Source organism: Hemibagrus wyckioides, linkage group LG11, assembly GCF_019097595.1.
Source record: "Hemibagrus wyckioides isolate EC202008001 linkage group LG11, SWU_Hwy_1.0, whole genome shotgun sequence".
NCBI classification, from domain to species: Eukaryota; Metazoa; Chordata; class Actinopteri; order Siluriformes; family Bagridae; genus Hemibagrus; species Hemibagrus wyckioides.
Genome location: NC_080720.1, coordinates 24,152,829 through 24,177,191, shown reverse-complemented (window position 1 = coordinate 24,177,191; position 24,363 = coordinate 24,152,829). Strand labels below are relative to the sequence as shown.

Here is a 24,363-nt window from a genome sequence, read left to right as displayed (position 1 = left end):
TGTGTTGGAAGCAGGAAAAATGGGCAAGCGTAAGGATTTCAGTGAGTTTGACAAGGGCCAAACTGTGATAGCTAAACGACCAGAGCATCAGAGCATCTCCAAAACTGCAGCTCTTGTGGATTGTTCCCAGTCTGCAGTGGTCAGTATCTATCGAAAGTGGTCCAAGAAAGGAACAGTGGTGAACTGGAGACAGGGTCATGGGCGACCAAGGCTCACTGATGTAAATGGGGAGCAAAGGCTGGCCCATGTTGTCTGATCCAAAACACGAGCTACTGTTGCTCAAATTGCAAAGTTAATGCTTGTTCTGGTAGAAAGGTGTCAGAATACACAGTGCATTGCAGTTTGTGATGGGGCTGCATAGCCACATTCCAGTCAGGGTGCCCATGCTGACCCTGTGCACTGCTAAAAAAGTGCCAACAATAGGCATGTGAGCATCAGAACTGGATACCGGAGCAGTGGAAGAAGGTGGCCTGGTCTGATGAATCACATTTTCTTTTACATCACGTGGATGGCTGGGTGCATGTGCGTCGCTTAACTGGGGAACAGATGGTACTAGGATGCACTAGGATGGGAAGAAGGCAAACCGGCAGAGGCAGTGTCATGGTTTGGGCAATGTTCTGCTAGGAAACCTTGAGTCCTGCCATCCATGTGGATGTTACTTTGACATGTACCATCTACCTAAGCATTGTTGCACACCATGTACACCCTTTCATGGAAACAGTATTCCCTGATGGCTGTGGCTTCAGGATAATGCGCCGTGCCACAAAGCAAAAAATGGTTCAGGAATGGTTTGATGAGCAACGAGTTTGAGGTGTTGACTTGCCCTCCAAATTCCCCAGATCTCAATCCAATCAAGCATCTGTGGGATGTACTGGACAAACAAGTTGGATCCATGGAGGCCTCACCTCACAACTTACATGACTTCTGCTGCTAACATCTTGGTGCCAGATACCACAGCACACCTTCAGGGACCTAGTGGAGTCCATGCCTCACAATGTCAAGGCTGTTTTGGCAGCAAAATGGGGGAGCTACACAATATTAGGCAGGTGGTTTGTCACAGGTTTTATGCCTATCCATTTATGATGCATTTTAAGGTCATTTAATTGGGAAAGTGTCCATTAAAGTTGAGTTCAGTGTGTAGTAAAATTATGTATTTCAAGGATTTTAAGGCCCTTGTGGTATTCCAACTTTAAGCACATGTAGACAGTACTACTGGTTGTAACAGAGATGCCACATTACTGGCTGTTTACAAAATATTATGAACATGGGAGTATGCAAATTCTTTATTGGGAAATGTAACATGTGTAGGCCCAAACATAATGTTTGCACAGGGGTTCCCCATGGCAAAGCTCTGCCCTTGGCAGGAACAACACAACAGAGAAATAAAACACCAGCATTACAACATTGCACTACACTTTGTCAGACAATTTTGTGAAGGATACTTTAAAACCTCTTGTCCACTTCTTTAAGAACATCAGAAACAGATATTTTGGATCTCCCTACTCTGACAAATTTCAATTATGAAAAAAAAGAAATCCAACTCCATTTAGCACAATCTGGAAGCAGCACTGTTAGCTGTGATGCCCCTTGTATTTCAATAGTAATTTAGAGACTGGGCAATATTTCGAACATTCAAACAGTAAATAATTCAAATAACTTGGGATAAATCATACTCCTGCAAGAATGAACAGGTGCAACACTTTTAATACGTGTTTTATTTCACACCTAGTCAGAAGCTGCAACAAGCAGAAGTTATGTTGGTTAGCATGATTATTTTTTAAGCAGTTTTTCACCAGTAATACATAAGAGAGTGGTTAGTGGTGGTGTTTGAATCCAGTGTAAACATAAAACTTTCCAACATGAGGCAAGCAAGACAGAATTTGCCCTAAAGAATGGCAAAACATTTCCAGAGAATATGGAGTTACATCAGGGAATAATGTAACAATTAATCATTTAGCCCTCTTACCCATGCAAAGTCATATAACATTGTTTAATTATTTAAATCATCTTGTGTAAATGTGTTGCTGGCCACTGCCTGCAGTTCCATACAGCTCTCTTTTATGAAGTATTCCAGCTGCAATCCTGGGACCTTACATAGTGAAGTGTCTTGTGTAATCATATTCTATTGTTGGAATAACAGCTTGCACAAATTTCAGGAAAATCAGGAGATACCTGGAGAACACAATTAAGGAAGCATTCTTCTGTCATCATCAATATTTTTATATAGTAAAATCAGTGGCGGGCCGTGCATTTCACACTAAATCAAATAAATTTCTTCTCCTGTCAGCCATTGTGAGTTAATATATACATATATATATATATATATATACACTATATTGACAAAAGTATTCGCTCACCCATCCAAATAATCAGAATCAGGTGTTCCAATCACTTCCATGGCCACAGGTGTATAAAATCAAGCACCTAGGCATGCAGACTGTTTTTACAAACATTTGTGAAAGAATGGGTCGCTCTCAGGAGCTCAGTGAATTCCAGCGTGGAACTGTGATAGGATGCCACCTGTGCAACAAATCCAGTCGTGAAATTTCCTCGCTCCTAAATATTCCACAGTCAACTGTCAGCTGTATTATAAGAACATGGAAGTGTTTGGGAACGACAGCAACTCAGCCACGAAGTGGTAGGCCACGTAAACTGACGGAGCGGGGTCAGCGGATGCTGAGGCGCATAGTGCGAAGAGATCGCCAACTTTCTGCAGAGTCAATCGCTACAGACCTCCAAACTTCATGTGGCCTTCAGATTAGCTCAAGAACAGTGCGCCGAGAGCTTCATGGAATGGGTTTCCATGGCCGAGCAGCTGCATCCAAGCCATACATCACCAAGTGCAATGCAAAGCATCGGATGCAGTGGTGTAAAGCACGCCGCCACTGGACTCTAGAGCAGTGGAGACGCGTTCTCTGGAGTGACGAATCGCGCTTCTCCATCTGGCAATCTGATGGACGAGTCTGGGTTTGGCGGTTGCCAGGAGAACGGTACTTGTCTGACTGCATTGTGCCAAGTGTAAAGTTTGGTGGAGGGGGGATTATGGTGTGGGGTTGTTTTTCAGGAGCTGGGCTTGGCCCCTTAGTTCCAGTGAAAGGAACTCTGAATGCTTCAGCATACCAAGACATTTTGGACAATTCCATGCTCCCCACTTTGTGGGAACAGTTTGGATCTGGCCCCTTCTTCTTCCAACATGACTGTGCACGAGTGACCAAAGCAAGGTCCATAAAGACATGGATGACAGAGTCTGGTGTGGATGAACTTGACTGGCCTGCACAGAGTCCTGACCTCAACACCTTTGGGATGAATTAGAGCGGAGACTGAGAGCCAGGCCTTCTCGTCCAACATCAGTGTGTGACCTCACAAATGCGCTTCTGGAAGAATGGTCAAAAATTCCCATAAACACACTCCTAAACCTTGTGGACAGCCTTCCCAGAAGAGTTGAAGCTGTTATAGCTGCAAAGGGTGGACCGACGTCATATTGAACCCTATGGATTAGGAATGGGATGTCACTTAAGTTCATATGCGAGTCAAGGCAAGTGAGCGAATACTTTTGGCAATATAGTGTATATATATACCACTGCAAAATAATCAGTTTCTTATGTTTTTTTTCTTACAGGTGCATGTATTGGTGAGATTAACAGTTTTGTTTCATTTTTGTGAACTGCTGATAATATTTCTCCTAAATTCAAAATATAACTATTGTTATTTAGAGTGTATATTTAAAGGAAAGGACAACACATCAAAATAACCCAAGATCATGCAGTATTTGCAGAGCTTTAATAACTCAAATAAAACAAAATGCAAATAATTTGTAAACAAATTGTGTTAATGCTTTGGCTAAATAACATTAAGAAATCAGTATTTGGTGGAATAACCCTGATTTGCATGAGTTTTGGCTCCATGCTCTGCACTAGTTTTTCACATTGCTGATGGGGAACTTTATACCACTCTTTTTGCAAAAAAGCAAACAGCTCAGCTTTGCTTGATGGTTTGTGAACATCCATGTTCCTATATATATATAGGACGGGAAATTGCTGACGTAATCGTATGCCTGCTAGATGGCCCCAGTGACGCCAACTCGAAATCTGATTGGTTAATGGAACAATTTCATTGACACTTATTTTAAGCTACGGGCACCTGCAATATTGTTTTTTAAAGGCCTTAAAGGAGTTTTTAAAGGATTTCTTTCACCCTGGCAACACATGATGTCATGATGATGGCTGAAATATGATTGGATAAATACTGTTATCATATATATACACTACTAGAAGCAGCACAACCAAGAGAAGAGCTATGAAATGTAGAGAATAGACTATTGGGAATAATTTAGTACACATGCATAAAAAATATATTAAATATATTTAAATGCAAGTCAGTGATTCAGATCACTGCTGTTTAGGCCAGCAGAGAAGGCCTTGCTGGACCAGATGGCCCACCACTGAGTAAAATACAATGGATGGGATAAAATGCAATACAAGTGTCTTTTCACTAATCTAATGTTTAAGGTAAATACTAGAGCACTTTTTAATTAAAAAAAAAAAAAAAGCTGCCTGTTTAAATTTCAAAAGTTTACATGCAGACTTTCCTGTCTACATCTTGACTAAGAGAGACAAGCCATAAAAATATAAATCTAAAATATGAACATTTTAATATGAATAATCATTTTTGGCATCACTATTAAATACAGAGCAGTATATTTCTGCAGTGGCACTCATAAATATGGATCTTCATCATGTAATCTGAACTCAACAAGATTATTGCACAGCTTGTTGTTGAACTGGGACAAGAATTTATCAAAATGCTCTTGTACAGTGTGACAAGTAATCATCTATAAGATTGCTGTAGTCAGCATTAAACTGGCTTTATACAGTAATGAAAGTAGATTTTGGAAAAACAAGCATATTCAATGTACAAAATGTATCAAAGGCAAGGATACATATGAACCCCAAGCTCTCCACCACCTTCAGCCACAGTCTCAATTATCTTCTTCATCACTTCGGCATGTCTGGGGAAAAGAAATGGCATAAACATCTCTAAAGTAGTAAAATCCACTGCCCTACTGATTGTCCATAAATTGTTCCTACACGGAAATAAAAGCAAACAGTGACAAAACCTGTTTGAAAAAAATAAATGGGAGGCTCACATACGATTGTTTTGATGGTGTGGGAAAATTCATTATGTCACTGAATTCTGGCAGTCAAAAATGAGTTTGTCCAAAATGTTTTTTACTTTGTTATTACAAAGATTTAAAATAGTTGAATGATGTACTAAAATATAGGAAAATTAGCCAGCAGAAAAGAACTCACTAAATTATTTCACTACAAATGTAAGGATCAAACAGTGATGAGTGAAGAGACTATTTTTAATTTTGACACAAGAAGGCAAAATGACTTGAACAGTTTATGATCTATGATACAATGTATGATACATTTAATCATTTCTAAATATTTTAGTTTTTAAACAAAACAAATTATATTCTTCAATACTGACTGACATTGTTTTTATGATCATTATTATAATATTTTTTGATCTTGAATGCTTGTGTAATCAATACAGAGTAGTTGCTTTTAGACATGTGTTGGTGTCTTAATCATACCTTGGCTATGTATGTAAATCTTTTAAACTAGCACTTCAGCTACCCCACTATAGGTAGATAGCCAGATTAGAGTAAATCACATTCTGGAAAGAGCACATGAGATTGTTCCAGAGTAACTTAAGCCAAAAAGGCTTAAATATCATAGAGGAATATGTTTAGAACACTAAATAAATAACCTTAATCAATTATTAGTATGGGAGTGGCAACAGGACGTCAAGGACCATCTCTGAACAAAGGGTATAGACATGACCGTGATTACCAATTTAAATAATAGTATCACCCAACCATTTTGATGATAACACCTGTAACAATACCAAGCCAAGGTGTATGTGACCATGATTACTATTTAAAGACATCCGGCTAGACAATAGTATCACCCGGCCATTTGGGTGATACTCAATTCTTACACTCAATTATGCATTCAAAGCAGAACTCTGCAGACGGTCTAACCCTGGTTGGGGTCTCGGCTCTTGGTGGTGCTCACTGATGCTGTAGATAGATCTGTGTGGACAGCCTGTGACCAGGAGACAGCTGTGGACAGAGCCACTTGGAGACTATCACACTGTCACAGATCTGCTGTTACATCTGTCAGCTTGCGACAGCAAGGAATTAGTGTCTATAATGAACTCAGAAACTACACTGACCTCATAAGCCCTTGGACATTATTTACTGTCCAGTGTCACCCAAATGAGGATGGGTTCCCTTCTAAGCCTGGTTCCTCTCCAGGTTTCTTCATGTCATCTCAGGGAGTTTTTCCTTGCCATCGTAGCCTCAGGCTTGCTCATTAGAGATAAAATAGGGATAAAATAGTTACCTAACTTTAAACTTTAGAATTTTTTCCTCTTCTTTGTTTCTATACTTTTGTAAAGCTGCTTTGAGACAATGTCCATTGTTAAAAGCACTATACAAATTGAATTGAATACTAAAATTTAAATTGCAAACAGGAAAAACAGTATAAAATGTTTGTGCAAGATTTGTCCTTTGTCTTCCTGACTCAGATGAACCCAAAGTACTTCATGTATATTGTCACTGATATGCTGCAACAAACAACCTCTTCAACGCCCTCATTGTTTTATTTTCATACACCAGACACTTCAGCTGAGACTTGAGGTAACTAAACCAAGCAGATACAGAAAGATGTATTCAATAAAGTCATGGTAATACATCCGCATAACCATCTGGGCCACTCCAAAATCCCTAAGCCTACAGACAAAGTACATTGTTGTGTACCAAGATGCACAACCCACAATAGGCAATTATCTTCACACCATGTGACAACATTGATTATTTCTGTTGCATAATGCTGAATGTCCTTATCCTTATGCAGAAGACCATGCATAGCAGTATTGTCAGTTTGTTGGATTCTTACTCAATTAATTACTTTTTTAATTTATTCTTTATATGTGTAGACCTTTCTCCCTGGCACGAAAGCTCACTGTAGTGCTCTTTACTGCTGCTACATACCACGAGAACCTAACATTAGCATTGCTTTCATCCTGTTGTATAACACTATAAACAAACAGCAACAAGCTTATCCTGATGGAGTGTACACTATTGCTGGAGACTTTAACCAAACATGCTTAAGGACAGTGCTCATTACTGTTACTTTGTACAGTATTACATTATGCTATCAGGGTAAGAACACACTGGATGATGTCTATCCCGAATTAAAGCATGCATGCAGTACCCATACCACATCTGGGCCTGTCAGACCACCTCTCACTGCTCCTCATTCCAGCATAGACCCTGCCTAAAAGGCAAACCAAGTTATTCAAACCTAGACAGTGGGATTACTCACTCAACTTCAGACTGCGTTGCACACACAGACTGGAATATATTTAAATGCCAAGACTTGGGGAATATACTGAAACTGCTTTGTTCTACATAAATACCTGCACTGATAATATGACGGTAAACAAACACATCCTGGTTTATCCCAATTGCAAACCATGACTAGACAGGGACAGTCTTTAAAGGCATGTAATGCTGCCTTCAGGGCAAGGGACAGGACACAGTACAGCGTTGCAAGGACTGACCTGAGGAGAGGGACCAACACAGCCAAGAAGGACTAAAAACACAACAACAACCCACAGCAGGTGTGAAAGGATATTCAGCAGATCACCAATTACAAAGTCAGACCACCTATAACCATCAGTGCTGAGACAGCACTGCTATACACAGTCACACCTCCCCCACCATCCACCACACCTCACAAGCTCACCTTACAGGAACAACAGGGGAGATGCATGCTGAAATTGGCAAACCCAAGAAAGCAGCTGGTCCTGATTGAACATTCAGGAAGGTGTTAAAGGCTTGTGCAAACCAGCTCTCAGGGGTCTTCACAAAGCTATTCAATATCTTCCTTACACAAGCATCCATCCCAACCTGCTGAAAGCCTGCTACAATCATCCCTGTTCCCAAAAAGCCAGTTGTCAGCACTCTCAATTGCTATACCAATAGCCCTCACATACATTGTTATGAAATGTTATGAGAAACGAGTGGTACAGCACATTGAAAGCCAGCCTCCGTCCCACCTTTGATTCTAATCAGTTCAACAGATCAACTGATGATACCATCAACATAGCCCTCCACACTGCACTGAGCCACTTAGTACACCAAGGGAACTATGTATGAGTGCTCTTCATTGACTACTCAGCATTCAATACAATTATCCTGGGCATACTAGTGGACAAGCTGTATAACCTGGACTTCCCACATCCACCTGCCCCTGGATAAAAACCCACACCTCCTCCACCATCACACTTAGAGCCCACTCTTCTATGCCCTTCACTCCCATCCACTCCTCTAATGCAATCAATTAAATTAGCTAACGACAACACTGTGGTCGGCCTCAAACCCAAAGGAGATGAGCCTATAGGGAACAGATCCGTATACTGTCCGACTGGTGCATCAAAAAACACCTGACACTGAACAACAGCTTTCACCAGCATATATCCAAGCTTTCTTGACCTCAGCACAGTACGGAATACAGGAATTAAGCTGCTCCGTTATGTGATCAGAGTTTGCAAGGGATGGTTTTACTTTTACAGTACAACCGGATATGTTTCCATAGCATTTGTCCAAAATATTGTTCCTAATGTTGCATTAGACATAGCTGGAAAAAAGGGAGGAATATTTCAAGGTGCCAGTAGTACATATCACCTAAGACAAAGAGAAGAGTATGAGAGGTGCACTGGAGCTGCTGTTGCACACACTCAGACACCTGTGCCAGTGCTTCTGCTGCTCTTTCCATCCAGTGGCACATAGACGACAACAATGCCAAACTCGTGTGGCAAACAGAATGTTCGCAAACTGATGCACAGCAGTTAAATACACTGACACCACCAGTTAAAGTAAAAACAGCCCCCAAGCCTGCAAGATTTCCCTGGGATGTCCAGATCTCAAGCATGCACAATCACAAAACCATCTAAATTCATGTAAATATTGGGGATGTCAGACTAAAGCAACTTCTCAGTCACCACCATGAGGCACACGGCCCGGTATCGGAAACAGGCTGTTGAGTTACTCTGTTTGACCATTTTATTCCACAACAAACAAGCATTAAACAGGATCATCGAATGTAGCCATCAATTATGACCCAACCAACAGCTGATATTCAGCATTTTCTGCACTTCAACTTGTTTTAATGAAGATAAAAGAAATAATTTGTTAGTTATACAAATATCTGACAAAACCATTAAAAAAAACAAAAAACACATGAACCAACATCTGGCACAATGGCCCACTACAGCATTACTGAATTGCTTGAAATGTGGACAATTTGTCAAGTTAATCCAGTCAAACATGCTTTTTGGTGTTTGTGAGAAACATGGGAATGAAGCACTTACATGAGTGCATTTTCAGTCATGGCATGTGAAAAGAATAGGCGCAGCCTCACAGGAGAACATACTGAAAGGCTGCAATCTCTACACCACAACTTGGTGTTGCTCTATTAGGACTACAGAGCAGATCCTGGACATTGGATTTGTTCATTTTTTCTCCTCATTTTATTTAATTCTTATTTAAGTTCTTTATTTTAAATATTCTATTAAAACATTACTTGGTGCAAATTATTTTACTTTGAACATGTTTTGCAACTGTTATACTGTTTATAGCATTAAACACTTTATTAAAATAATGTTAAACATTATTTTAAATAAATGTAAATATTAAACATTATGCTGATTTAATGTAATGTTTATTGAAGTACCAGTTATCAGTGTCCATGATTACTAAAAATAGGTATAGGGCCTGAAACACACATCAGCATATTTGCAGCTGAATTTTGCCCAGAGCAATTTCCTACTCTGAGAGGTTGTAGAGGGGGAGACTTTTTTGGGTCATTTAAAGAAAGCATCACAAAACAGATTTTGTGTAGGTTGTTAAAATTTCAGTACCTGCATGGGTGCACAGAGCACATTGCAGGAGGAGGCAGGTGTGGGTGGTTTTCAGTGGTGACTGTTTTCTTAACATGATCCTGGCTGATGTCCTCATACATCTGATCAACAGTGAGTGGCTGTCTTTCCTGGGAAACAGCACAACACACAGGCTAAGAATTAATGATTAAAATTACCTTTTATAAGTCTAAAATCACATCTGTTGTTTTTTTTTGGGTCATGAAGATGAAGATGCATGAACCTCATCATATCCAAAAAGCCACAGCCTAGGAGTTTGATAGTATTTGTCATAAGTTATGTATAGATCATAGGTTCTGGTCTGAAGAATGGCATCTTCTCCGCTTGCCTCAGCCTTCCACTTAGCTGTATCTGCCATTTTACTTGTGTCAAGAGTCGCCTACACAAATGTTAAAACAGTAGATTTTATGCACAAACAAGTCACCAATATCGATATTCCTGAAGAAAAATACTAATACAAGACTCTCTGTACCTCATCTGTTTCCAAAAGTCCACTTTCTTCATACTCTGAAATACACAGATTAGCTTTATATTTACAAAGCAGTTAATGTATTTGTATTTCAAGATGATCAAGATTCATTAAAACATATGTTCATTTAAAAATATTTTTTAAAATTATGTTCTTGCAGTTACCCTTCATATCCGCTGCTTCTACGTCATCATCATCATCACTAATTCCACTGCCCAAGTGCACATTCATATTCATATTATCCTTCAAAAGGGAAAAAACATTCATGTTCAAATAAAAGAAGACATCTGAGTATGTTAATACTAAATGGGGAAATCCTCTGTTGCGGGAACTTGTGTACAGTTACCACATTACTTTGTTATCCAACGAGATTTCACGAACTGCCTCCATCATTCCAGTCACTGGAAATGTCAAATTAATAAATATTTTTATTAACTAAAAATATTTAAATTAACTTTAATTCTAACACAGATACCATAACAAAAATAGGTTCACTTTTTGGGAGTTGATTCTGATCTTACCAGAGTTATGATAAGTGTCAACCCATCCTCCATCACCATCATCCTCTTCTATAATGGCCTCCAGCTCGTCAGAGTACTCCATTTGTTTACAACGCTTGTAACATGGGACTGAGACAGAGGAAGCTACACTATGAATTTTGCCATTTAAAGACTGTAATTTCTATTAAACTAAATTATGTATTTATTTTCGGCTTTATTAATGAAATTTCCAAAACCCAGTTAGGCACTACATACCATTACGGGTTAACAGAAACTGCTTGTCCTTGGGCAAGTATGGCTTCACCTTTGCTTCTTCTCCTGATGCCCTACAGTTAAACAAAATTATTTAAGCACTTTGAATTACAATAGGGAAAATATCCTTTAGCAAGATAGTATCAGCCATGCTAATAATTAATCTGACACATCCTGTACAAGAGGTTGGAAAAAATACCACAGTTTAACTGATCATAAAAAGGGATGATTTATTACATAATAAAATAAGGAACACCATTGAACAATTGATGTAATGGGTATGTAATTAAACTATATTTTAATCATGCCAATGTTGGTGAGCTTGGCTAAAAGTTAACACTGGGTAAATAAATCAGTTCTTCTCTATTCATAGTGCACTTTGACAAGTTTCTAGTCTCTCTGCTTTCTGCCTGTATATTAACAGATACTAATAGACAAGAGATAATACCAAAAGCATTCATTATCATTATTCAAAAGCATTAATTGGTTCTTCCCTAAGCATTGGCTATGTACCTGAATATGTTAAACAAACAGTTACAGTGCTCAGTGTAAATGAGTACACCCCCAAAAGTAACATTTTAAGCAGTATCTCAATGAACACAAAAACAATTTCCAAAATGTTGACAAGACTGAGTTTAATAACATCTGTTTAACGTATAACATGAAAGTAAGGTTAACAATATAACTTAGATTACACATTTTTCAGTTTTACTCAAATTAGGGTGATGCAAAAATGAGTTCACCCCACAACAAAAACTATTACATCTAGTACTTTGTATGGCCGCCATGATTTTTAATGACAGCACCAAGTCTTCTAGGCATGGAATGAACAAGTTGGCGACATTTTGCAACATCTATCTTTTTCCATTCTTCAATAATAACCTCTTTTAGAGACTGGATGCTGGATCGAGAGTGATGCTCAACTTGTTTCTTCAGAATTCCCCATAGGTGTTCGATTGGGTTCAGATCAGGAGACATACTTGGCCACTGAATCACTTTCACCCTGTTATTCTTCAGAAATCCAACAGTGGCCTTAGATGTGATCACTGTCATTTTGGAAAAGTGGACGACGACCAAGGGCATGGAGTGATGGTAGCATCTTCTCTTTCAGTATAGAGCAGTACATCTGTGAATTCACACTGTGGGGACTTTAGGAGAGGCTTCTTTTGTGGACGACACCCATGCATGCCAATCCTCTGCAGTGTACGCTGTATTGTGTCACGGGAAACAGGGTTTTCTTTAAGTAACACCCTTTTTATAGTCAACTGTCTGCTCGACATCTGTGTAATGAATAATTAGACTCACTTGTGGTTGAATTCTTGTTAAATTAGACATTGGTAGTCTAAAATTTAGCTTTGCTCCAAAGACTTTCAGTGGGGTGTACTCATTTTTGCATCACCCTAATTTAAGTAAAACTGAAAATTTTGGTCTCCAAGATATATTATTACCTTATTTTCATTTTATTTCATTTTATTGTCTGTACCACTTATCCAATCTATCCTCGGGTCACAGGGAGCCTGTGCGTCAGGCATCATCGGGCATCAAGGCAGGATACACCCTGAATGGAGTGCCAACCCATCGCAGGGCACACACACACTCACTCATTCACTCATGCAATCACACACTACGGGCAATTAAGATACTCCAATCAGCCTAGAAACATGTCTTTGGACTGTGGGAGGAAACTGGAGCACCCGGAGGAAACCCACCAAGCATGGGGAGAATATGCAAACTCCACACACACACAGTGAGCGGGAGCGAGACTCGAACCCAGAATGCTGGAGGTGTGAGGCGAACGTGCCACCCCCTACTTTCATGTTATAAGTTAAACAGATGTTATATTAAACTTAGTCTTGTCAACATTTTGGAGATTGTTTTTGACTGCTTAAAATGTTACTTTTCAAAGTGTGTTGTACTCATTTACGCTGAGCACTGTATCAAACCCAGTTAAAAACCTGACATTGACCCCTGTAAGCTGTCTAATTATAGGCCAATATCAACGCTCCATCTGAAGGCATCTTCCTTCAGATTTTTCAGTTGGTGTAATTCCTAAAGTACTTTGTTGTGGTGGCAGTGTGTTTTGGGTAAAAGCCTAAAAACCAAAGCACAGAGTGGTCTAGGAAACAATCCTGGATGCTAGAACCATGCCGGCACAATGGCCATGTATGTGCCAAGGTGGACAATGGGAACTTGGTGATCTTACAGAATGACATTCCTGTCAAACTCAGGGCTATGTCTTAAGGCTATTTATTCCAAATTTGTTAGCCAGGCGGTTAATCTCACAGTGGTCTACAAAGGTCTACTGTGGCCAGAATGCACCATATGAAACTATTAAAGTTGCATTGCACCTAGTCATTTCTCAGACCAGTTATTTATCTGTGCTTCAGGTTATTGTCATAACACATTACAATCATAGCTTACCAATCAGGTAGGACCCCAGTCCTTCTGTGAAGTGCCTCATCAGCACTGCTGAGAGGTGTGCCACTCCAGATAGTCTAAAACCCATTACACTATGTTGTGTAACTATCCAAAAATGGCTTGAACTATCGTGAACTAATCACACTTAGGTTTTGTATGTATTCAGGCAGACTGCCTACATTTACTGTTGTGAATGTTAAAGACTTTATATCTGGTATGATCTTTGCAAACAGACATGAAAGCAAGGTTTGAAAATACACTAAATGTGACTAAAAGTATCTGGAGACACTTCCTAACTTTCCAGGTGTCCAAAAATGATTAAAAAGCTCAGAATATAATACCTAATAGTTTAAAAAAAAAACACCATATTTTGGACATTTTAATACCATACATTTCAAAAATCTTTTTTTTTTTAAGATTCATTAAGACATTAAGCAGCAACCCTGTGAAACACCACTGGCTGTTATAAATGTTAAAAATTTTGCTATGTACAATCTTGGGGGGGGGGGGGGGAGTCCACCCTCCTACAATTCTATGCTATTATTCATCAGAGCCTAATTAACACTTGTGTGGTCCTCACAAATATATATAAACAAACAAATAACACAAATAATGCACGATTAATTATTTGATCAATTACAAATAATGCAAGTTTAATTATTCATCAGAAAGTTTGACTACCTCTATAAAATCTGAATTTTTGTCAGTTGTGTTTTGGAGCACTCAGATGCGTGTCTACATAATGCCAAGAACAAATGACATTAGCTATGACCTCAAGAGAAGCAACTGCTGCTGCTGCTTATAAACCTATAAATGGTTAAAATCCCATCTGTAAAATTTTTTTAAAATTCAGCATTCTACAATAAGAAGGACTGTTTGCAAATGAGGAGTCTTCAAGACAGTTGCCAATCTTCCCAGAAGTGGGCATCCCAGCAAAATTTGTCCAAGGTCAGGCTATTTAATGTTCAGAGATATATGAAAGAAAGAGCTACATTATGTGATGTACAGGCATCTGTAAGCACATTAAATGTTTATGTTCATGACAGCGCATTCAGAAAAAAGACTGAACAAATATTTCCTTGAAAGTTGAGTAGAAAAAAGTCCCTTCTCTTCAAACAGAATATGGTCGCATGACACCCCAATCTACATCAGTGAGACATGGAGAGGGTGAAAAACTTTAAATTCCTCTGAACCTACATCAGCGAGGACTTCACTTGGTCTCACAACCCTCAGCAGCTCTTAAGGAAATCACAGCAGCAACTGTATTTCTTGAGAAGCCTGAGAAAATTGGCAAGTTAACCGAGATCCTCAGCAACTTCTACAGATGTACAATTTAAAGTGTGATCACCAGTTCAATCACAGTGTGGCATAGAAGCTGCACTGTTCAGGGCAGGAAGGTTTCCAGCGTGATAAAAACTACACAGTTTATCTCTGGTGCAGCCTTTTCATCACCCCATGGCATTTACAGCACTAGGGTCATCATGAGGGCCCACATCATCATCAAGGGCAATACACATCCACAACACAGGCTCTTCAGACTTCTGACGTTTGTGAAATCAAGGACAAAAAAAATTTACTTACTACTATCCATAAGATTTCTGAACAATACATTCAACACTAACCCCCTCACTCCCACTGAATGTTGTACTGTTTGTATTTTTGCACAATGCACAGAGCATCTTACTTACTAAATATGGGTATTTATATTTAAATCTTGTAAATATTGGTACATATTTTAATTTTTTCTATGATTTATTATTTTTTTAAGGGAGAGTAGCACAAATTTCATTGTCTGGTTCAAGACTCTTTTCACAGTGACAATAACACAATAATGACAATAAACCTCTTGAATCTAAATCTTGAATCTTATCTTTGAAGAATTACATCTCAACAAATCCCACATTAGACAAAAGTCAAACACAGTTGGTATGTGGTAGTGGTGGAAGGTTGATGATTTGGACCTGTTTTGCATCCACAGAACACTAACTACTACACCACCAATGTCTATATTTGTATATATGTCTATTTGTAATAGAATATGGCAATTATTAGGTGTTGAAAGAACTACATAACTAGCAAAATGTGTACGTTCATAATTGAGAATTTTCCAAGAATGTCCCATGTTGTGGCATGGGTCATGCTAGCAATATTAATTTTAGTTATTATTAATTTGAGATCCTTAATTTTGTTTGTTAGCGCAGCTCAAGGCTGCAACAGTACCCAGCACATTTCTCTCCTTCAGACATTGTACCACAGCTGCAAAACAAACCTGCTGTAGCAACCATGTTCTCACAAGTGTCATATGTGGGAACAAAAATTATTTAGATTCAAGTGAGATATATAGATTTTCTTGAACAAATCCTGTAGCTGTAATACAGTAATCCCCCGGCATATACCGCGGTCCCAATATATCGCGGATTTTTATTTGGAACATAACTCATTTTTTTGCGGATTTTCCCGGCATATCGCGATATCCGCAAAGCTTATAGTGAATTGTTTTTATGTTGAAATAAGGTAATTTATTAAAAAAAATGATTAATAATTACAAAATATAAACAGTAATTGAAAATGAAGTAAAATGTTAATAACACCACGTAGCGTTGTTTAGGAAAGCGCAGTGCGGGGATGCTGAAAATCAAAATACAGCTTGGCTGGAGGAACAAGTCTGGCCAATCGGAATGCCCCATTCATTTAATCACGGTTGTGATTAGCTGCTGGCTAGCTGCTGGCAGTTGGGGAAAGTGATGCAGAATTCTCCAGCATCCCAGTTCTTCGCGGGTCATTTTGTTCTGTTCTGTATATTTATATATATATATATATATATATTTTTTTTTTTTTTTACCGTTTTCTGCAAGCCCTATTATGTCACCCAAACGCTCTGCACCTCCTAAGGCTTCTGGCAAGAAACATTCTTACATAGAGTACTCACTATAAATGTGATATTTCTAAGAATTTACCCCAAATCCATCAAATGTTTTCTGTGTGTGTTTAAAGAGCATGGGAGAGTAATTTGCGGCTTATACAAAAAAAGAAAAAGCATTTGGGGGTAGCGTTTGTGTATTGTGGATTTTCATTTATTGTTTAAATGGGGGATTACTGTCATTACAAGTGTGTCTACCCTGGCCTTTGAAAACTTTGACCTGATATCTGTGTTCATGACACTTTGACACTGGCATTTCCAATTCCAAGATTCACACAGAGACTGTGGAATGATTTTAAGGATGTGAGGTAGTCTGGGAAAAGCCTTCATGGTGTCACATTTGAATATTTTCTATTATATATTTTGCTTAGTAAATAACATGTATTGAACTATACCTAAACTTCCCTTATATATCAGGACCAGAACCTGTTACCGAAATAATAGGATTTGAAAGATTGCAGAGTGTCATCTGAGGTAAGTCACTTTAAAAAGGAGCATGAGCCTTCCTTTTCATTCAACTGATCACTATTCAAGCCAATATTGGTGGGGCAATAATCACTGACCAATTCAGTCAGTTCTGTTTTATTGAATGAATTTCTTAATACTAATGTATTGTGACTGCCTTTAAGCTGCATTTCTCCGCTCCTCCTGCTACTACAAACAGTACCATTTCAGCACCCCTACTGTTGTGGATAGCCGGAAGGCACATGGCTGCAAGGTGTGGCAAAAGCACGACAAAAAAACAGGCAGCCAATCAGAGCAGCTGTCTTAGCAAGGAGCGTTGCATGGGGCACAGTGCCTCCGTGAAGATAAGGACGATTCTGACACAAGAGCTAAGATGTGGCCTGAGGATTCTGAAGAAAATGACGCTACCCAAGTTCGCTGTGCCCTGCCAGCCTCCTGGGTCCCGCCTCATTGCCATGCCTCAGAAGCTCAGTGCCGTTCCAGACTGCCGACACTCCGCAAAAAGCTTTTCACTCCATTTTCTTGCACAAGATTGTGGCACTTGATTATTGTCAATAAAACTGCACTGCCGCTCACAGAATCTGGTCTCTGGTGTCAGTGTTCAGGCACCTCAGCATTTTTATTCATTTGCTTAGACATTTAAAAATTCTCTCAACTGTCATCTGTACAGTTTGTATAACCGCTCTTCTCTGGTTTAATGGCATGAAAGCTCAGGAGCACTGCAAAAAATCCAATAGGAGGTACCTGATTACAAACCAAATTGATGTACACTACCAGTCAAAAGTTTGGACACACCTTTTAATTCAATGTTTTTTGTTTAGGGATTTATTTTCTACATTCTAGAACAATACTGGAGGTTTCAAAACTATGAAATAACACGCATGGACTTAAGTAATCCATATGTAATGACGAAAAACAACAGTCAGTTGTTCTTTTAAGACACGAAGGTCAGGTGTTCTGGAATAGTTCTTGCTAAACATTATTGTCAAGTGCATTTGCAAAACCCATCAAGCACCATGATGAAACTGGCTCACATGAAGACCATCCCAGTAAAGCAAGACCAAAACCTCCCTCTGCTGCAGAGGAGAAGTTCATTTAGAGTTGCCAGCCTCAGAAATCACCAATTAACAGCACCTCAGATTAGAGCCGTTATGAAGGCTTTACAGAGCATCAGTAGCAGACATATCTCAATATCAACTGTTCAAAGGACATTATTGTATATTTCGGCCGCCTTCAGCATTGTTTTACAATGCAGAAAGAAATAAACATCAGGAAAGACCATGGGATTAGAAGGTGTGTCCAAACTTTTGACTGGTAGTGTATGGTCATTATGGCACACAGTGATTAAAGTGTGAATTCAAAATCAAAATCTGCTTATCATCATAACCACACATGAGAAAGTATTAGACAATTGTTTTAAGTTTATGTCTGGGATTCTCATTAATGCTCCACTCAGAGCTACCTGTGTGAGGACACTGGCTTTTCAGTGCTAATTCAGCTGATAAACACTCTAATGACAAGTGACAGGAGTGCGTATTACTGTCATCATAATTCACATGCTCTTCTATGAACAAATACCTAACCCTGTGTTTAAAACAGAAAGCAAGAAAGTGACAAGAAACCATTAATGTTCTGCTCAAGTGCAATGACAGTCGGTTTTGTGTTATTCCAACATTTCAGACATAGTTAATATGATACTGAAAGAGGCAAAGGTTTTATTTGAATCCATTTATTTGCCTTTGTTTTGGCCAAAATAAAATAAGACCCCATTGGTGATTGAAAATAGTATTGGCTAATCACTAATAGATTCCATGTTTTGTGATGACCATCAAGTTAGATGAATTGAATTGAATTGTGCTTCCTTTTAGCCTATTTTTTATAGCATATAGTAGGGTCCAACATTTGTGTGTCAGACAATATCACACCACCCTGGCATGAATTATTTCCTATGACATTTGAAACATTTCACATTAGAGAGCGGAAGGAATACTGCTTTGGTTTTAGTCACTTACACCACACATACAATGAATACTCCCATGTTAAAATGGCAGATTTCTGACATGCAAAAAAAATAAAACCAAGATAAATCCTGTTAGAACCTTTTGCTTAAGCTATTCCTTTGTTGATTTAGATTTGTTATTGCTGAAAAGTGAAATTCCTTTTTATTTTCAGCTTACTAGTAGACACCAAAGGCTCTAAATTAGCCTAGTTACTCACAATTTCCTCCACATTTATAAAAGCTCAAGTTCTGGCTAAAGAAAAGCAGCCCAAAAGCATGATGCTGCCACCTCCAGGCTACACAGTGGCTATGGTGTTCTGGGAAAAATCATCAAGCAGGATCTCAAGTGGGTGCTGCACATTACCTCTTTAATTAAAAATGCGCACCAGCGGTTATACTTCCTGTGACAGCTAAAGAAGGTCAACCTACCAAAGACAAAAATTACACCAAATTATGCCTGTTTGTATATGGGTATATTTGAAAATGAGTTTATTTTTAAATGAATAAAATTCTTTTTTTTTACCCAAGATAATGTTTTACAAACTTTACAAGATAATGTTTTTTACAAATGTTTTACAAAGGTTTTACGTTGACAATAACTTTATGATAACGAATTCTACACCCGCCTGAATTGTTGATGATCTTAATTCTAGATCTGAAGTTCACTATGGAGTGTGACAGAGAGAGTATTAGTTTCCTTGAGTAAAGGTACACATTTCTGAGGGCAAACTTCAAACTGAGTTGTATTGTAAACCAATGATCGTAATACAATTTTAAGAGGTGATATCTTTCATCCAAAACCTCTTATTAAAAGCCTGCTTATTACCCAGTTTAAGTGTGAGTAATCTTACTCTCGATGGTCCGCTGATTTGATTTTAAGGTTTTTGCATCGTGGTTATCGTAGGGAATGGATAGAAGAATCTCAAATACTGTGCTTACGTGCTACGGGTAATGAAACACAACTGGGCAATGGCCCGATTTTATTTGTTAAGAATTTCCTAAAGTTTTATACAGGCATTGGCATATTATTTCTAGCGATTTGAAATAAATTTAGATCTTTAAAGATGGCCCTCGCTTGGTTTTTAAACGTCAAAAAAAAACCTGTGTGACATGCTTGTAAGGTCAGAGCTCGTCATAGCTCTATCTTCACATAAACTACCAGTCAAAAGTTTGGACACACCTTCTAATTCAATGTTTTTTGTTTAGTGACTTATTTTCTACATTCTAGAACAATACTGGAGATTTCAAAACTATGAAATAACACACATGGATTTATGTAATCCATATGTAACGACAACAAAAAACAGTCAGTTGTTATTTTAAGACACAAAGGTCAGGTGTTCTGGAATAGTTCTTGCAAGAACAGTATTGTCAAGTGCATTTGCATAACCCCTCAAGCACCATGATGAAACTGGCTCACATGAAGACCATCCTAGTAAAGCAAGACCAAAACTTACCTCTGCTGCAGAGGAGAAGTTCATTTAGAGTTACCAGCCTCAGAAATCACCAATTAACAGCACCTCAGATTAGAGCCGTTATGAAGGCTTTACAGAGCATCAGTAGCAGACATAACTCAATATCAACTGTTCAAAGGACATTATTGTGCATTTCGGCCGCCTTCAGCATTGTTTTACAATGTAGAAAGAAATAAACATCAGGAAAGACCATGGGATTAGAAGATGTGTCCAAACTTTTGACTGGTAGTGTAGTGAAACCTGCAACTCTTCTTCCTGGTAAGTGTGGCAATTGTGCCCAGTGTACTTTCACAATGTAAATCTTTAAGCCATCCACATACTGGCCATAATATATTGATACGTGGTACTGTAACTTGTTCATCTACACATGTGGTTTATCTCATCCGTTGTCCGTGTGGTCTCACTTATGTTGGAATAACTTCTAGATCATTACGTACTCGTATTAGTGAACATCGGAGTAATATTAGGACGGGGGATAAACGCAGCCTATAATGTCTCATTTTAGACAAATGTGCCACAATGTTAGTGCCCTACAGTATATTGGCAGACAGAGAAGGTACTAAAACCGTTAAAGGGGGTAGATTTTGAGAGGAAACTTTTACAATGGGAATGTTTTTGGATTTATACTTTAAATACGTTGTCACCTTTTGGGAAAAAAATCGATATTAAGCCTTTCTTATGAGATTATATTTCTTCATCTGTTTTCAGTTGTTTAAATAATTTGAGGAGTGTTTATTGATTTGTATTTGATTTGTATCTTTTTCTCTCTTCTTCTCTCTCGTTATTCACCTGTATAGTGACTGAACATGTTTACTTCGGATGACCACCTGTTAGTTATTTAGAGTTGTACTTCAGTTCACTTGATTTGTGCCTGACGAAGACCTGGTGGTCGAAATGTTGCAATAAATACTTTTATGGAACAGTATTAGTGTGCGGACATTGTGCTCTTTGCTACAGTTTGACTTTTTTGTCCTGTATCTGAGCCCTGTCTGGGTTTGTGGTATGTGTGCACTTTTTTATATATTTTGGTGCTAAAGAAGTTCAACCTACCAAAGACAACGATGGTGCACTTGTACACCACCATTATAGTCCATGATTGGCTAAAATCTGCCACCTCTTCAGGACCTGTACACTGACCCCCTCACCCTATACACAACCTTTTTAAGGCACTTCCCTTCTGGCAGAAAGCCAATCCAGACTAAAAGCTTAAGCCACAAAAACAGCTTCTTTCCATCCACAACTAGCCTCATCAACAATATTCAGGATTCACCATGGTCTCTTATCCACCGCCTTGGACATTATCATTGGACATTGCACATGACCTGTTACTGGCTTTTGATCAGGGTTGTGTTTCTTTACTGCTGTTACTCAATCTTAGTGCAGCTTTTGACACCATTGACCACACTATTGTACTTGATAGGCTATAACATGTTGTTGGTGTTAAGGGAACAGCCCTCTCCTGGCTCAGGTCTTATTTGACTGACCATTATCAGTTTGTAGATCTAGATGGTGACTTCTCTATGCATACCAAGGTTACTTGGTATCTTAGGCCCACTGCTTTTCTCCCTATATATGCTACCCCTTGGTGCAATTATTCATAAACATGGTATTAGCTTCCACTGTTATGCCGATGACACATAGCTATATGTTTCAGCTAAATCAGATGAGAGACACCGGCTTATTAAAAGATAGAAGAATGTGTAAAGGACATTAGATTAGATTAGACATTGGATGGTCACTAACTTCCTCCTGCTTAACTCTGACAAGACAGAGGTGCTTGTACTAGGACCACATGCAGCTAGAAGTGAGTTTTCTGATTACACAGTAACGGTGGATGGTCTTTCTGTTTCATCATGTCCAGCAGTAAAAGATCTTGGTGTGATTATTGACTGGTGTGATTGGCTGGTCTTTTGTTTAAAGCTCATGTAGATAATATCACTAGGGTAGCCTTCTTTCATCTCAGAAATATTGCTAAGATAAAAAATATGTTGTCACTTCATGATGGAGAAAAACTAGTTCATGCTTTTGTTACCTCTAGGTTGGATTACTGCCTGGATGTTCCAATAGGAGCATAAACAAGCTCCAGTTAGTCCAGAATGCAGCAGCTAGAGTCCTAACTATAACCAGAAGATATGAACACATCACTCCTATCTTAGCCACACTGCACTCGCTCCCAGTCAAATTTCACACTGATTATAAAATCCTGTTACTGACCTATAAAGCACTAAATGGTCTCGCGCTGCAGTATCTGAGCAATCTTTTAGTCTTTTATGATCCGCCACGCCTTCTCCCATCAAATGGTGCAGGTTATTTGGAGGTACCTCAAGTAGCAAAGGCTACAGCAGGGGGCAGAACTTTTTCTTTCAAAGCCCCACAGTTATGGAACAGCCTTCCAATTAGTGTTCGGGATTCAGACACAATGTCTTAATGTTTAAGTATAGGCTGAAGACACATTTGTTTAGTCAAGCTTTCAATGTATAGTTTTTCTTATGTAAAGGAGCAGATCTGGAAAGTTTCATGTGCATAGAGTATTTGGTGTACTGGGATGTTTGGATGCTGTCATCTTACCACCCTCGCCAAGTCGCTTAGGTTTGCTGACTGTGAAGTGTTTGGACTCTTTATGTCCCGGGAAGCCTTCATGTCCGTCACCTTCTGGCTCTCCCTTTTAGTTATGCTGTCATAGCTAGTCTTGCCGGAGTCCTTTTAAACATAATCTACATTGTCTTTAAACATCACATTTTCGGAAGCATACTTCATATCTTTCTCTTTCTCTCTCTGTCTTTCTCTGTTGAGCTATACACCCCACTCCTGAGCTCCCAGTGTTTGCCAGTTTCCAGTGTGACCACTGCCTTTACCCCCGGAGTCTCATCGCTTGGTGGTGCTCACTAATGCTATGGATGGGTCTGTGTGGACAGCCTGTGACCCAGGAGATAGTCATGGACAGAGCCATTTGGGGACTTTCACACCATCACAGATCTGCCATTTCATCTGTCAGCTTGTGACAAGGAATTAGTGTCAATAATGAACTCAGAAACTACAGTGACCCATTAGTTCCTCATGGGCCATTGACTCCTGTCGTAGAAAGGACATTAATCAGTTACAGTTACATTATTTACTGTCCAGTGTCACACAAATGAAGATAGGGTCCCTTCTGAGCCTGGTTTTCTTCCTCATATCATCTCAGGGAGTTTTTCCTTGCCACCATTGCCACAGGCTTGCTCATTAGGGATAAAATAAAATAGGGACAAAATAGTTGATAAATTTTTAATAATTTAAATTTAAGTATTTAATCATTTATTTTTATTCGTAGTTATTTAGTTATTTTTTCCTCTCCTTTCTCTGTTTCTCTTCTTTTATAAAGCTGCTTTGAGACAATGTCTATTGTAAAAGGCGCTATACAAATAAATTTAGTTGAATTGAATTGAAAAGCAAGTCCTGTTGAAAGCATGAGCATGACATCACTTTACAATATTCTTACACAGACATGTCATGTCTGGTGTGAACTCTAGAACAAGAATTTAAAGTTCTTACCATTTCCATGTGGGGCAGTGATGAACTAGATGATCTCCTGCAGCAACAAACTATATAAAGACTTAAATTTAGTGCCATACAATACATACAGCAAATATCATTGTATTGTTTATTATTAACACTAAACAACATTTACCTCCTCAGGTGTTATAACTCCAGTTTCTTTAAATTTGGATTCCTGCAAAAAAGCAGCCAGACACAATGAAACAATTAGTGGCACAAAAAAAAAAGAAAGATACACACAAACACACACACACTTAAAGTGATAATGATTTAGTTAGGTCAATTTTTTCATGAAGACCAATACCAGCAACATCTGT

At 38.7% G+C, this 24,363-nt stretch overlaps 1 protein-coding gene across 1 annotated transcript in view; it reads right to left on the bottom strand.

Moving 5' to 3' along the window:
- Positions 1 to 1,686: 1,686 nt before the first annotated feature.
- Positions 1,687 to 24,363, bottom strand: part of atg3 (autophagy related 3) — a 29,171-nt gene continuing 6,494 nt past the window's right edge. The window contains exons 2-12 of the mRNA XM_058403506.1: positions 24,180 to 24,221; positions 24,044 to 24,093; positions 11,239 to 11,309; positions 11,005 to 11,112; positions 10,838 to 10,884; positions 10,648 to 10,726; positions 10,487 to 10,521; positions 10,238 to 10,393; positions 9,997 to 10,124; positions 4,940 to 5,008; positions 1,687 to 2,172 (exon numbers count right to left, since the gene is read on the bottom strand). Coding sequence (XP_058259489.1) covers positions 2,091 to 2,172; positions 4,940 to 5,008; positions 9,997 to 10,124; positions 10,238 to 10,393; positions 10,487 to 10,521; positions 10,648 to 10,726; positions 10,838 to 10,884; positions 11,005 to 11,112; positions 11,239 to 11,309; positions 24,044 to 24,093; positions 24,180 to 24,221 — 867 coding nt within the window. The 3' untranslated portion in view covers positions 1,687 to 2,090. The remainder of the gene's footprint in view (positions 2,173 to 4,939; positions 5,009 to 9,996; positions 10,125 to 10,237; positions 10,394 to 10,486; positions 10,522 to 10,647; positions 10,727 to 10,837; positions 10,885 to 11,004; positions 11,113 to 11,238; positions 11,310 to 24,043; positions 24,094 to 24,179; positions 24,222 to 24,363) is intronic.